The following is a 15348-nucleotide window of genomic DNA, read 5'->3' as shown; positions in this document are numbered from 1 at the left end:
TTGGATTTGTTGTGGTGTAATAAGCTCGATTTCTCATCTTGAACTATCAAAAGCTTCGCTAGAACTCGAGGTTGCAGGACTTGAACATGGACTTGGCAAACTGGCGGACTTCTAGTGTATAGCTGTAAGATAGTGTTACTTTATAAATTCATTGGGGTTTTTTTTTTATTATTATTATTTTTTATAAGAAATTCTGTATTTGAGATTTACACCTGCGTGATCAAATGAGAACATTTATTGGATAACAGGGCAATTAAAAAGAGTATTAATTAATGTATAGACTATAGAGTATGTATTAAGACAGTGAACATAAATGAATTTATAATTTTGATGAATTAACAATTCAATAATATCATGATTACACGAATTCCGACTGATCACTTGTATCAGTTGTATGCTCAACCATGAATATGGGTTTTTTTCGCACTAAGATGTCAAATGAATGCAACTACCACTACTAATTACATATTTAAATTTTAGTATCCTTTGGTAGCTTTCGTAGTAAGCCCGAAACCAAATGGAAACAGTGGGTCGTAATGTCGGTCACCCACATTCATGGGCAACTGATCAACTGACTTGAACCATGTTCGTGCAAGCTTGCCAGTGAATCCATAGTCACCAAAGAGCACATCAGTGACACCCTGCCCTTCAGTTCCTGGCAACCACGCTGCAACGAGGGCATCAATAGTTTCCAAGTAAGGTTTAATAACAACAGGCCTGCCTGAGATGACAACCACCACACATTTGATACTTCCACAAACATTCTTTATTGTGCTTGGCCCTGGCTCGGGAATTGTCAAGTTCAGGCTGTCACCATTTGTTTCGGCATAGGGTGGCTCTCCTACGACTACAATGGCATATGAGAATCCACCTGACTTGACAAAGTTTGCGTCTGGGTTTTCATTGAAGACTACTTGGGTAGATGGATCAACAGCACTCTTCACAGAAGTCAATATTGTTGTACCTATATATAACAATATAGAGTTAAAAACTATTGAGAATTTTGAAAACAAGTTTTGACTAATGAGAGCTGAAGTTTTAAATGCCCTGATGTTATAGTCTGAGTTGGATGAATACCTCTAGTAAGGTCATTGCCGCTTGCACCTTGCCATTCGATTGTCCATCCACCACATTGGTAACCCAAGTTATCAGCATGGGTTCCGGCTACAAGTATCTTTGGTGCCTTTTTAGGAAGTGGAAGTAACGGCTTGTGAGCAGATTTGCCGTTCTTCAAAAGAACAAGGGTCTTTCTCACTGCTTCTCGTGCCAAATCCCTGTGCTTCTGCTCGCAAGTAGTAAAAATTATCAGTACAGAAAAAGATAGTATCAAGAAAACACAGGAAAAAACAGAACTGAAAAAAAGTAGAGACCTGACTGCCAACTTCATTGGCAAGGCTGTTGTCTGCCATCGGGTTTTCAAACAATCCCATGATGAATTTCACCCTTAGGATCCTCCTGACAGCATCATCAATCCTCTTCATGGAGATTACATTCTTGTTCACCAGTGACTTGAGATCGTCGATAAACTCTGTGTAGTTGTTTGGAACCATCACCTGCATTACATTTTTTCTTTACAACATAAGAACAGATAGTGACTTCAGACTTGCAGAGCATTTTAAATCAAAATTCATACTGACCATATCAATCCCGGCTTGAACTCCAGCTTGTACAGAGTAAGTATAGTTAGCATGAGGAGGAGTAGTGATCCTGTCAATTCCTTCCCAATCTGATATCACAAATCCCTATTGAAAAATCGACAAAAAATCAGCACATTGTTTTCCAAACTCTCAAATTTTGGCTAAATACAGTAATGTTTGATCATTAAACTATGTTTGTTTACCCTGAACTTAAGTTTATTCTTGAGGAAACCAGTGACAAGTTTGCGATTAGCATGCATCTTAACACCGTTCCAGCTAGAGTACGACACCATAACGGTTGCAACACCATGCCTAATGGAGTTAAGGTATGCTGGCATGTGAATGTCAAGAAGTCCCTTGTAAGAGATCACAGTGTTGTTTTCATTGATTCCTTTTGTCGTGCCACCGTCACCCACGAAATGCTTGGCACAACCCGCTACCTTAGTCCTAACAAAAGTAACAAACAACCATCCATTAATGCCAATAGATCACACAGGGAGACGCTTACAATCCACAATATGCTTGGCAAAACCCGCTACCCTTTTAGTTTTACACTTATTTACTCCGTTTCAAAAGAAATTGCTACACTTGGACTAAAAACGTGAACTTTTTGGGCAAGGTGTAACAATTTTTATGACGAACATTGGTACTTAAGGACATTATGACCAAAATGATTCTAATCCAAAAGTTAAAGCAAATGTTACAATCTTAATATACGATTAGTCTATACTCGATTACAATATCTAATTATAACCATCATAGATTGAGCATTATTAAGTTTCAGATTTGCACAATTTAAATTTCAGTGATCAAGTAAAACCTGTTTATGTGAATATATAAAATCAACATTCACAACCTTTTAGAATAAATAATATGAGTGTTATGACCAGTGATTCAGTAAGAAGACCAAGTACTACAAGTCTACAACGTGCTTCAAACTAATAATTAGTTGTTCACACGTTACATGTAACCAAAATAGACTACCATCATACCAGACATGCAATCATGCATTATGCTAATACTTTTTTAATTCCATCACCTAATCACGTGTTAATTACACCGTCCTCCTTGTCATATCTATTAATCAAAGGATTAACGCGTCATCAAATGTCATAATTCACGCCTATTTTAAGGAAAGATCATTTCAAACTTACACATTATGATATGACTTTGTACTGTTAGCCTCAATGACTACTTAAATTTATTAACACTTATCAGAATTTATTAAACTCGTAAGGTGAAAAGAAAAGGCCCAAGTAAAGACTATCAATGGTAAAGAATACTTACTTTCCTTTGCTAACATAAGGGAAATCCTTAGGATAGTTGGCAGGAATATCTCCTTGTAAACCAGGAATGATTTCAGTCATCTTTTGTACGATGGTATGGTCTTCACTGTAGCTCTCGTAGCATCGTCCCCATCTCGGATCCCTACACACCGCGATACACGGGGCGAAAGCATAGGGGATCCCGGCTGCTCTAACTTCTAGTGCTGTGGCTGCTCCAATCTTCTTAACAAGTTCAGGATCTCTGATGAAGGGCAGTTACAAATCCACAATTACAACAAAATTTTTAATCACAAATTTTCTCTACCACATTAATTTAAACTAGTACTAATCATTACAATTTTAATTTGATTTCTTGCAAAATATAAGGCCTAATTGATTAATTAGAGTTGTTTTTGCTAGGAAATTAAAATTTTGGTAAAAAGTATTTATTTTACAAATATAAATAATACTAGTTGGTTATTTATATTCATTAAACATAACATCTCAATCACATAAATAAAAAACAGGCCTATATACAACAACAAAACAAGCAATAAATAGGATTATTTGTAAGGAGCAATATATAGTACTTGCCTTGTGACACCAAGACCCACATTGTGAGGAAAAATGGTGGCATTGTAGGCATTGTTGTTGCCATGAACAGCATCAATACCATAAATCATCGGTATGCCGAGCCGCGTAGCCATGGCACCCTTCTGGAATTCATTCACCATCTTTACCCACACTTCTGAAGATGCCTTTGGTGCTGGCACACTTCCTCCTCCACTCAACACACTACCTATTCACCCAAAAAAAAAAATTATGCCTCAATAATGTAGATAGGATTCGATCCCAGGACTATTCCCGCAATACTTTAACCAACTAAACTAATCGACAATCATGACTATTGTCTATTGACAAAGAATAATGTGATCAATTTTATGTATTAAACGTAAAAATAATCACATGAGACTTTAACCGGCTAAACTAATTGACGATTGTAGGATAAAGTTTTAGTGTATATACCAATGAAATAGTTCTTCATAACATCAGCAGAAGCAACTTTGCGTTCAATTTGGGTCATTTGACCAATCTTTTCATCCAATGTCATCCGAGACAAAAGATCTCTAACCCTTTTATTAACTGGAACTTTAGGGTCTTTATATTTCATGTATTCTGCTTCTCCTAAGCTTACCATCATCAATAATACCAGAATTCCCACTTGGGGTATCAACATTTTTCCCATTTTTTTTTCTCCAATAATATCTGAAATATAAACAAAACCCCAAACAAATTAGTGATTATAATGTAGAACAAATAAAGCTATAATCTTGAACAAATTGAGCAATTAATCAAAAAAGATTTGAGCTTTACAAGAAAAAATTGATAAAAACAGAGTAAATTTGCTCAAGAACTTACATTTATTTAATTTTTGGGTATTTCCCAGAAAATTGTTGAAATATATAAATAAGAAGATTAAAACAAAAATAGGAAGAAAAATCTGCAATGCAATTGAGGGGAGGTGGGAGAGAGAAACAGGGGTTGGTGGGAAAAATTGGCTGACTATCAGCTGCTTTTTATAAGGAAAAACTGCCCTCAATTTTTACCTAAAATTGGATATTTTTATTTTTAAAAAAATTATCTAAAAGTAAATATAAATTAGCTTAGTTGTAAATTTGTACTTTAAATATTATCCTTTTATTGGGGGGTGTATTTTAGATTTGGAACGTTGTCGCATGTTAAAAAAAGGACACTAGTACAAAAATAATAAACCTAAGATTCAAATGAAGGTGTACAATAATGTTACCGTTGTGTTTGTGCATGAACGGTCGCATTCCAAAGTTTTGTGCTTTTTTGTGGAAAGTATAAATGAATAATAACTAATAAGAACCTTCCCTGCACGTAAAGGCTTCCGTGGACGATGGACCGTGGTTCGAGGATTGATTTACATCTAGATGTTTTAGCCGATGTTCTATTTATCTGAATTTTATTTATTTTATTTTACGAAATAGTCACCAAATTAGTTATCTTATCCTAGTCAAGTTGTTAAAAAAAAAAACTTATTATAGTCAATCAAGACAATTAGGATTCTTTCAAAAAAATCAAGACAATTAGAAAACTCGGATATTTTCTATAAAAACTTAATTACAATGATGCGGACTATGATTTACTAAGTCAATCCTAATATCCATATGGAAAATATATCACGAACAATATATTTTCCTAATATTAAAGATCTTATCAATTTATTTTTTTAGCAAGATTACTAACCTTAAAATTAATCTTATTAAAATTTAATAGTCCTTGTATACTTACATCATCTTATTTAAACTTATCTTGACTTATTATATTTTATTTTATTCGAACTTATTAAACCTAAAAAAAGTGTGATTAAAATAGTAGCGCATTAGAAGAAGTGAAATTATTGATGATCGATATATAACACTTTATGCTTTCCGAAAAAATAATAATGACATATACAAAAAGTAAGGAGTATTTGTATTTGATTACGTGAGTGTAGATCTTAATTTAGAAGTGAGTGGATGGATAAGAGGTGACTAAGGTTTAACCATACATGTCAAAGTAAATTAACAATTTGACACATTCTATAAATGAATGAATACATGACAAGATTACATGTCAACTGATACGTAGTATGTACGAAGTACTTTATACTTGCTATAATGCAATATATCTCATCAATTAGAATTTAGAAGGCATCTTTTGGTTGAATGGTCCTTGGTGAGGTTTTTTTCATGATTAACTAGAGTATTTGTCTCTTGGAGAAATGACATATTTCACGTTAGTCTCTATAAACAGAAGATGTATCATGTATGACATAACACGCGATGTTTCTCTATAAATAGAGGATGTATGACATGTGATACACTGATGAGAATTCAGAAACCAACAAAATGTTGAGATGCCCTTAAACAACATAAATAACCTCAAACTACACATTTTGTACATTACAATTGCAAGCTTTATTAGTAGTGTGCTGCTGATCAATCAACCTCAGCTTCACGTTTTCTTATCTTTCAATTTTTGGTGTATTCCACCTTATCGGCCTCTCAGGAAACACCATAGACGATTAGACGCCCCTCTTTATTTGCATCTTAAGTTCGTTATGATCAAATTGATAGTGTACGGTAGAATTTGATGTGTAGCATAATGGATGTAATTTTATACACGGCTTTATCTTACAGTTACAGATGTTTCACATATAACTGAAGGTTCAGTGTGCAAACCTGCACAAAGGTCATCGCTTATCAGTCACTTTGTTAGCAGGCGAACTACTCAGGTACCTCTCAACAATGTCAAGGCCGCAGAGCTCCTTGACAACAGGCATGGTGGCAGGGACAGGTAATTGGAATAAGGAATCATCAGCACAGCCACTCCAAGAAGCAAGCTGCCTCCTCGCTTCTTTTATGGCTGCTCTAGTTGCACAGTGAACTGATGCTGCTAGAAGCAATGGTGGCTCTCCAGATGCTGCAAGCAAATCAAACAGAAGTAAAGTGACAGTTTTTCTTACGCGATCAAAGTACAGAAGGCACACTGTTGTATAATTATACCTTTAGATGAAAGAACACGATTCTTATGATGTCCACTGTTCAGAATTTCAACATTTAATTGTTTTGGTATGGTATCAATGGTTGGGATCTTATATGTCCATGTGCTATCAGAAACAACCAAACCATCAGGATCAGATAGGTACTCTTCTTGCATGAAAAAGCCGATACCTTGAACAAAAGCCCCTTCTATCTGTAAAAAAATGCCACAAATTGGATGCTTTAACTATCAACTAAAGAAGGGGAGTCAAGTAGGTTCACAACCAATCCAAAATATAAAAAAAAATTCACCCTGGCATCATTAAAAAATAATATATCAGTGCACAAGGTTTAGTCTTCTCACCTTAAGAAAATAGATTTTAGAATTAATTAGTTCATAAGCATTATATTTAAGCAGTACTGTCAGCGGAACGAAGGCTAAATCTTACACTTGGATTAAAAATGTATCATAAGTCATTATATCTTACGCATTATATTGTACGAAGTAAGTAATACTGTAAAAATGCTAATAAAATCAACCTGTCCCAAATCAACAGCAGGATTTAAACTCTGTCCACAGTCATATATGATGTCTGACCGCAAAATAGTAGTTTCTCCCGTGAGGAGATTCACTTCTACCTGTAGAAGGAAAGTAGTATCATAAGAAATAGTACTTGGAAAAATGGAACAAGTAACTCTTGGCTTAATTTCTTATTACTTCTTTTCAGACAGCATGATGCTAGCTTGACTAGGGCCATTGTATAACAATTACTCCATTAATACAACAAATGCATTCAATAAAGGGGAGACTTAAACATGGCTAATCAAACAAGTTTTACCTCACTAACAACAGCTCCGTAATTCAGATATTGCATGGAAGTCATATCGGGTTTGTAAAGGGTGCTAGCCGACAAATTCACTGCTTGTATGCCTGCCTGCAATTAAAAAACTGTTATTCAACACTTTCTACATCAGATAAATAAATTGACTTCACATTTTATTCTAGGTTGGAGAATCCATGTTGCTCATTATCTGATTAGTGTGAAAAACTTATTTACTCCCAAGCAAGATTTAAGAAGTAATAATAATTGCAATTCATCAAAGAAACTTCAATTTATTTTGCGCTGACAGTATACAGTAAAGAAATAAGCAGAGAGACTAACACACTTTTACTGGAAAATCATATGGCCTAAAGTACATATGCTTAGTCAGCCAGAATAAAAAAGAATAGTTTGTCCCAGTTAATAAGTGTGAACAAGTACTTACCTGAAAAATAAGTGTCTCCCAGTTAATGGAGCCCATTTTTTCTTGTAGGCTCTCCTTGAGAGGGGTTAATCTTTCAACCAAAGTATTGCAGCAGATTCTTACAGCTTCACAGCTAGACTCTGAAGTAGTACTTCCTGCAGTAAACCCTCCTTGTACCATGCTCAATGTATCTGCTTGTATTACTCGTACCTTATCCAAAAGCTCATTACTTCCAGTACAGTTGATCATACTCAGACCAAATGCCGCCATCTGTTTTACTTTGGTCCATAGACCTTGACCAAGCTCAATCCCTCCTACTTCCACAGCAATTGACCCATCCCGGAGTATGCTGACTTTACCAGGGGTTGGTCTCAGTGAAACACCATGCACAGCGGGTAACCTGGAAATTCCCTTTTTACGCCAGATATTAGTCTTGTTAAACTGCTTAACCATCTCTTTTCTATGGTTAAAGCTTGAAGATGAAGCTATCTTATCCCAAATTGAACGTAAAGTATATTCACTCGGCTCTCCAGCAGCAACCTGACAGAACAAAGTTAAGCTATCGAAGGTGTGGAAGTTTTGGTCTCTAACAACATCAACATCTATCGAAAGGGCAGAAGCTACATGTTCAATCACGACTTCAGCTATAAATGTTCCTTGAACTTCACCAGGAGCTCGCATTGCCGATTTACTTGTATGATTAGTCTTGCATAATTTAATATCAAGTGATAAAGCACCCCAATCATACTTCTTAAGTCCATTTACTATGTTTGCTGGCATTATTGGGCTAATATCTTCGGATATACCAGCATTAACCAAAATCTCAAGATGTAAAGCTGTGATCTTCCCATTCAATTTGAATCCCACACTATAAGTTATTTTCATTGGATGTCTTCCTCCAGTTGTTATCATATCAGTCTTGCGATTGAGATACATCCTCACAGGGCGACGAAGCTTGTATGCAGCTAATGCACAAGCTGATGCAACCTATAAGATGTTCAATATTGTGTTGTTAATTAAAAAAAGGTGGAGGTGGAAAACTAGAAGTAATCTACATATATTTCTTAATTGAAAGGCCAGGTTTTCTGCTTTTTCAGAATTGGATTTATAATAACCGAGCATTTCAAAGTGATTTTCTGCATATAATATATATCCAGCTACTGATGATGCAAGACATCATATTTAAGTATCATATGATTTTTCCTATCTCTCATTCAGTAGTATATTATATTCAAGTACAGTCATGCAATGAGCAAGTCTAGGTCAGTATATTCTGATCAGTCATCAAATATGTATTAAAGAGCTTACAGAATAAAATAACCCCCATACATCTGTGGTGGTCAAAGAAGCAAGATATAAACAACTTGAAAGTTGAAACATATATTCAGAGCACATGCTTAATGAAAGGAAAATTTAATCCTGAATTATGAAACCAATAATACTCACAGGCATAGCTTTTATGGCCTTTCCTCCAAAACCGCCTCCAACCCGCCTTGTAAGGACACGGATGTTATTTTCAGGAACCCCAAGACATCTTGCAATCACAGATTGTGTAAATTCTGGAACTTGAGCAGAACTATAAACCACCATGCAGTTATCTTCATCTGGAATAGCCAAGGCAGTTTGAGTCTCCATATAGAAATAGTATTGTGATGGGAGTCTAATCTACAGATACAAGTATACAACCAACATAAAAATCATAAGAATTAGAATTGTTGAAGTCAGAATACCGTCACATTCAGAATTTCAGACAGTAAATCTACTTAAACAAACTTAAGAATACACATAGAATGTGCGAGTGGTACCTCAGCTGAAAGAATTTTCTGATCAGCTTCAGCCATTCCCTTGGCAAAGTCGCCAACTGGTTTAGGGCACAAGAAAGGAGGGATTTCGAAAAAGCTACACCTCTCAACTGCTTGTTCAACTGTCAGAATTGGCGGCTCTAAATTTTCTAAGTCATAGTCAACAACTGCTTTAGTAGCTGCAATGTCTGCATGCCTCTGCGTATCTGCAACCTGTAATGCTCTCAGAACTGAGTATTCCTCGATACTTCAAATCAAAGATAACCAAGGCTGTGAGAAAAAAAGCCACCTAAAAAGGCTTTAAAAGGAAAATCGACTTACAACTAGTGCAATACGTTCACCAGCAGATCTTGTGAGATCATCAGCAAATAATAAATCTTGGCCAAATATTGTTTGGGCTCCTACGTTCTTCCCACCATGTGGGATATCTTTATAGGAAACAATGGAAACAACTCCATCAGGATGTGATTCAGACTCATATCTCACACAATTAACCCTTGCCAATGGCTTTGTGCTATACACAAATGCTCCATGAAGACAGTCTTTTGGAGAAGGAATATCATCAACATATGTTGCCTCGCCTGCAGAAAGTAACTCAAAACGTTTAAGAATATAGCACAAAACTTGCTGATCTAAGTAACATAGCATTATTATTAGGAAATTTTGTCAGATAACACCTTTTATAACCCTTTTGTTGTGAAAAAACACCTTATAAAATTTTTTTTTGTTAAAACACACCTAAAACAAGAATTTTTTTGCGAGAACACACCTTAGGGCGGTTTTAGGGGGATTGACTCGGTTTTCCGACGTTGACCATCACGTGAAGGTCATGTGCCGACAACCTTCCTTTCTTTTTCCCCCTTTTTTCTTCAATTACTTTCTCTCTCCTCAAAACCACCAAATCACAACCTAGCCGCCGCCAACACCACCACCGCCTAGCCAACCCTACCGCCAACACCACCACCTACCAAGCTAGCCGCCAACACCTGATCACAAGCCACTTGAGAAAACCCCTTCCTCTCTTTTTTTCCCCTTTCCCCTCTAATTAGACTACTTTCTCTCTCCTCTTTTCTTCCTAGCAACAAACCTTCAAATTCTATCAATTGAATGGGTAAACTCCATTTTTTGCTCAAATTGCTGCAAAGAAACTTAATTAACCTAATTGTGAGGCAGGTAAGTTGTTAAATTTAATAAAATTAATTGTTAATTTCGTCGTTTTTTTATTTACCTTAGTTTAGGGTTTTCAATTGGAGGTATGAAAGGGGGAAAAACCACTACCAACCCTCTTCTCTCTCTATTATTTTGTTTTAGGGTGTTAAGGGTTTTTGTCAAGATGTTTGAGGTTGTTTATGAGGTGGTTAAGGGTGTTTATGGAGATGCTTAGGGTTTTTTTGGGTAGTTTTCATGGTGGATCTTGTGGTTTTGGTGGGTGTTGTATGGTATACGTGGTGGGTTTAGAATGATTTGGGTGGCTGGTGATGGTGGCTAGGTTGGTGGGTGGTGGTGTTAGCGGTCGGGTTGGCTAGGCGGTGGTGTCGGTGTTGGCGGCTGGGTTGGCTAGGTTGTGGTTGGTGGTCTTGAGGAGAGAGAAAATAATTGGAGAAAAAAGGGGGAAAAGAAAGGAAGGTTGTCGGCACGTGACCTTCACGTGATGGTCAACGCCGGAAAACCAAGTCAATTCCCCTAAAACCGCCCTAAGGTGTGTTCTCGCAAAAAAATTCTGGTATTAGGTGTGTTTTAACAAGAAAAATTTTATAAGGTGTTTTTTCACAACAATTTGGTTTTAAAAGTTGTTATTTGACAAAATTTCCTTATTATTATTATCATTGAAGAGTGATAAAGAGAACATGCTTTATTGAGGCCGAGCACCATGTATAATTCAAGACTATCCTTATTTTATTGTCTGTCCACTTTGAATTAACTCATAAATTTAAATCAATGAAAACAATTTATCCAGATTACTCTCTATACTAACCCTGCAAACTAGATGGGCATTTAGATTCTAGAGCAAATCAACATAGTGTGGATCTATTTTTACATGAAAGCAAATTGGTAAATTAAACTTTAAAGCAGCTAGTATACTAACAGAAAACAAACCAGATGCCTGAAGAGCAGCTCCAGTTTTGCCAATGGGCTTCCCGACAGGATGATATTCTGTACCGGGTACAATTACCTGCTTTGCAGGTAATAATAAAGGTTTCTTATTGTACTCGTTCACACTACAGTTTGTTGTAGACTGAGAACTAATGTATTGATCCAAGCCTAAACTTGTAAACCAAAAATTAGGCTCAACCAAACTGTGCAGAAACTCAAAAACAAAGGCCTCAGCTAAGCTTATCCTGTAGGAAGGATGTGAAATGCCATTTTCAGGCACAACAGCAGCCCGAACTAAATTCATTGTTTTGCGGAGGGATTCATGGTCAATATCTCTGCCAGCTAAAAACTCTTCAGCCTTTCTAGCCCGCACTGCATGCCTAGTCCCATAAGCACCAAAAGCCAAGTGAATCTTGTTCACCGTGATGCCATCAGAAGACTTGCTGGGAGAAACTTCAGCCAGGAAAGCAGCGTTTAGATATGCCAATGCATTTCCCAGAGGGCGAGGTGCTGCTCTATAGCTATCAAACATAACTTTACAATTTGATTTTGAGGAAGGTTCCCAAATCGGAATCTTGACACTCACAACTATACTTTTTGAATCTAAAGGTGGCCTTACCAAGAATTCCTCCAATTTTATGGTCTCTCTTTTTGAGCATCTTATAATCTCTACACTAGAATCTACAGCTAGGAGAACAGTAGCAATGTCAGAAGGAAATCCAGACCTCTGTGCCATAACTAAATTTCCACCTATACTTGCTGAGTTTCTGATCGACCCAGAAGCAATTTTCTCAAAATGGGCAGCAATTTTCTTAAGCATTGCTACACTGCCCTCACTCAGTCTATCTTCACCACCTTCATCCAGTGTAACAATAGCCTTAGAGATTGACACAGCTGCCCCAATTTGGACACTTTCAGAATCTCTTTTAACCATAGAGAGCTCAGGAATGTACCTCAAGTCTATGTATGTGTCATAGCCTTCTAGTTCTTTATAATACCCTGTACCTGTATTACTAACAACTAATTTGACACGATTTACGTAGTTGGCCTCACTCAATTCCAGCTTATTTTGGAGTTCCTCAATACTAACAGGGGTATGCCAAGAATATTTTCCCGAATCCAATAACATTCTAAGCTTTAATTCACTCTTCAAAAAATCAGGAAATGTTGATATCTGACAACTGCTATCATAAACAGGTAACCTGCTCACCTTAAGTTCCTTGCCCTCCTCCTTTTGCCAATAAGTATTGAATCCTAGATCTTCAATATCCACATCTCCTGCAAAGCTTTTGCAAGCATCAGCAATAGGCCGGTAACCAGTACACCTACAGAGGTTTCCGGCAATGGCTTTCTCTGCCTCACTAACCTTAAGCTTTGAAAACCCAGGTGGGGATTCTTCCCTGTCACTCTTCTCAGCATTGACAAGAGCCGAGAAAAGAGAAACACACATTCCAGGCGTACAGAAGCCACACTGAGAGGCATGGAATCCAGCAAGTCTTTGGTGTATTGAATGAAAACCTTCCTTTTGACTTCCAAGGCCTTCAGTCGTGGTAATGGAACAACCATGTATACTAAAAAGCAGCGTAAGGCATGAATTAACTGTATAATCTTCCACCTTATCATGTACAGGATCATATTTGGATAGCAGCACAACACAAGCCCCACAACCACCTGCAATTGTTGACATTGAACAATTATGTCACAATTTTAACTCCAATATATCATCGTACCCTAAGCGAATGACAACACAACTTTTCACAAAGATTCAAAAGATGCACTAAACACAATTACACAACCAAATTCTAGAACTGGTTATCCATTAATAATCTGATTCAAATTCCATTTGACAATCGCTTCAATCCATTCCTTCTACACATGCAAACCATTGTTTTTCCTTCCATCCCCACTAGATTGCTGGGATTGACCCGAAAATGGTCATATGGGGAAATTTCAGTGGGACGGAGGTAGTATCATTTCAATCAAAGTTATGTTCTTTTAGAACACCAAGTGAAGTCTTATATTACAATAATGATACAAAAATTATTCCTCACTTGCCCAAAGCAGAATTTCTAGATATCAATTAATATTTCATCTGAAATTCAACATAAATGCTGCAGAAAGCAAAAAAAAACACCTGAAGTTCAGAGAAAAATAACTCCCAACAACACACACATACTCACTCAATCACACATAATCCTTATCTATAAACAGATCAAACCATAATTAATTCCAACAAAAACCCAATAGAAATTGCATAATATACAAGTCTCAAATTCCATGCAAATAGCACCTACCATAGTAAAATAAATGATAAGAAACAGTAATTCACACCCAATATTAACATCCGATATTGATCAATCTCACACACATGAAAAGCAAACCCGATGATTAAACTCATCGGGTTTCCATATACATAAAATTGAAAGGATATAAAATAGAATTAAGTAAAGCTAACCTTCTCCACACCCAAGCTTGACACTTTTAAAACGAGTTTGAGTTCTCAGAAACTCAAGCAAAGTAGTTGATGGATGAACACTAGTGGGTATCTCAAATCTTTCACCATTAACAGCAAACAACAAATTCCCTCCTTCAATTATCTTCTCCATTGATTTTTTTTTTTTTTTTTTTTTTTGAGCAGCAAATTAAGTTGAGATATTAATCACTTAATCAAGTACACCTGCTCCAACTACAAGTCCTAAATAAATGACAAATATTTTGACTCACGTAACAAGATCTGCAAAACATAAATGAATAAATTAAATATTATTAAAATATATTAAATTAACCCATCATCATAATTATGTCATAATCACTGAAATGTATACAAAGAACTTAAAAGGGTGTTATTATTTGAAAATTCAAGAAACAAAAAAACATCTTTTTTATTAATAATTTTTCTAAATACAATCTGTAACATAACAGTGAAAGGAGCGGTGGCAGTGGAGTGTTGAAGTATCCTGCATCGTTGTAAGTGTGAGAATCAAAGAAAAAGGGAAGTGTTTATGTGTGTGTTTTTCTTTTAAGGGCGGTTTCTAAAAGTTATCTAAAATAGGATACGATTGCCGGTAATTCCATAATATATGCGGGTCGGGTAAATGGGCAAGCGAGTCGTGTTTGGGTCGGGTCAATTCAGCTAAATTCCATAATGTATGCGGGTCGGGTTTGGGTTGGGTCATGCTTGAGTCAGGTCACGTCAGGTCATACTTTTTATCGGATTTGGGTCAAGTTTAGGTCGGGTTAATAACAGATCGGGTTACATTCGGGTCGGGTGAAAAATAGGTCAGGTTTAATTCGAGTTTTCACGGGTTAAAACGGGTTATGGTAATTCTCGGGTTCGAGTCGGGTTCGGTTCAAATCAATAATTTGCTGGTTAGAATCAGGTCGAGTCATTCTCGAGCTTGAGTCAGGTTCGGTTCAAGTCAATAATTTGCGGGTTATAATCAGGTCGGATCATTTTCAAGTCGGGTCATTCTCGGGTTCAAGTCGAGTTCGGTTCAAGTCAATAATTTGCGGGTTATAATCAGGTTGGGTCATTTCCAAGTAGGGTCATTCTCGGATTCTAGTCGGGTTATGTTCAAGTCAATAATTTGCAGGTTACAATCAGGTCGGATCATTTCCAAGTCAGGTCATATTCGGGTTCAACTAACTATAAATAGATGATTATCATTTTTAGGGGATACATCTCGGGGTTATATAATGCCGTTTGGAACCATAGATGATCATTATATCTTGTCATAAATGTTCGTGGTAGGCTTGA

At 36.5% G+C, this 15348-nt stretch overlaps 2 protein-coding genes across 3 annotated transcripts; both read right to left on the bottom strand.

Annotated features, from left to right (window-relative positions):
- Positions 1-282: 282 nt before the first annotated feature.
- LOC145624688 (uncharacterized) lies at positions 283-4430 on the bottom strand. The gene is made up of 9 exons (XM_081677776.1): positions 4322-4430; positions 3929-4168; positions 3497-3701; positions 2925-3164; positions 1841-2084; positions 1638-1742; positions 1371-1553; positions 1078-1282; positions 283-964 (listed from the first exon to the last, which is right to left on the bottom strand). The coding sequence occupies exons 2-9, from the start codon at positions 4146-4148 to the stop codon at positions 477-479; spliced, it is 1890 nt and encodes a 629-aa protein (XP_081533902.1). The 5' UTR covers positions 4149-4168; positions 4322-4430; the 3' UTR covers positions 283-476.
- A 1281-nt stretch (positions 4431-5711) lies between these two features.
- LOC145624685 (abscisic-aldehyde oxidase-like) lies at positions 5712-14617 on the bottom strand. 2 transcript variants are annotated; one of them, XM_081677773.1, is made up of 10 exons: positions 14047-14617; positions 11595-13262; positions 9819-10078; positions 9501-9710; positions 9142-9360; positions 7717-8682; positions 7290-7385; positions 6991-7089; positions 6475-6664; positions 5712-6391 (listed from the first exon to the last, which is right to left on the bottom strand). In XM_081677773.1, the coding sequence occupies exons 1-10, from the start codon at positions 14195-14197 to the stop codon at positions 6162-6164; spliced, it is 4089 nt and encodes a 1362-aa protein (XP_081533899.1). In that variant the 5' UTR covers positions 14198-14617; the 3' UTR covers positions 5712-6161. The 2 variants fall into 2 exon arrangements, with proteins under 2 accessions (XP_081533899.1, XP_081533900.1); XM_081677774.1 differs by lacking the exon at positions 14047-14617 and having other exon boundaries at positions 11595-12869; positions 12958-13089.
- Between the last annotated feature and the right edge of the window lie 731 nt (positions 14618-15348).

Source organism: Chenopodium album, chromosome 3 (genome assembly GCF_948465745.1).
Source record: "Chenopodium album chromosome 3, dcCheAlbu1.1, whole genome shotgun sequence".
NCBI lineage: Eukaryota > Viridiplantae > Streptophyta > Magnoliopsida > Caryophyllales > Amaranthaceae > Chenopodium > Chenopodium album.
The sequence above is the reverse complement of the archived record's forward strand: the minus strand, read 5'-3'. Positions and strand labels throughout refer to the sequence as shown.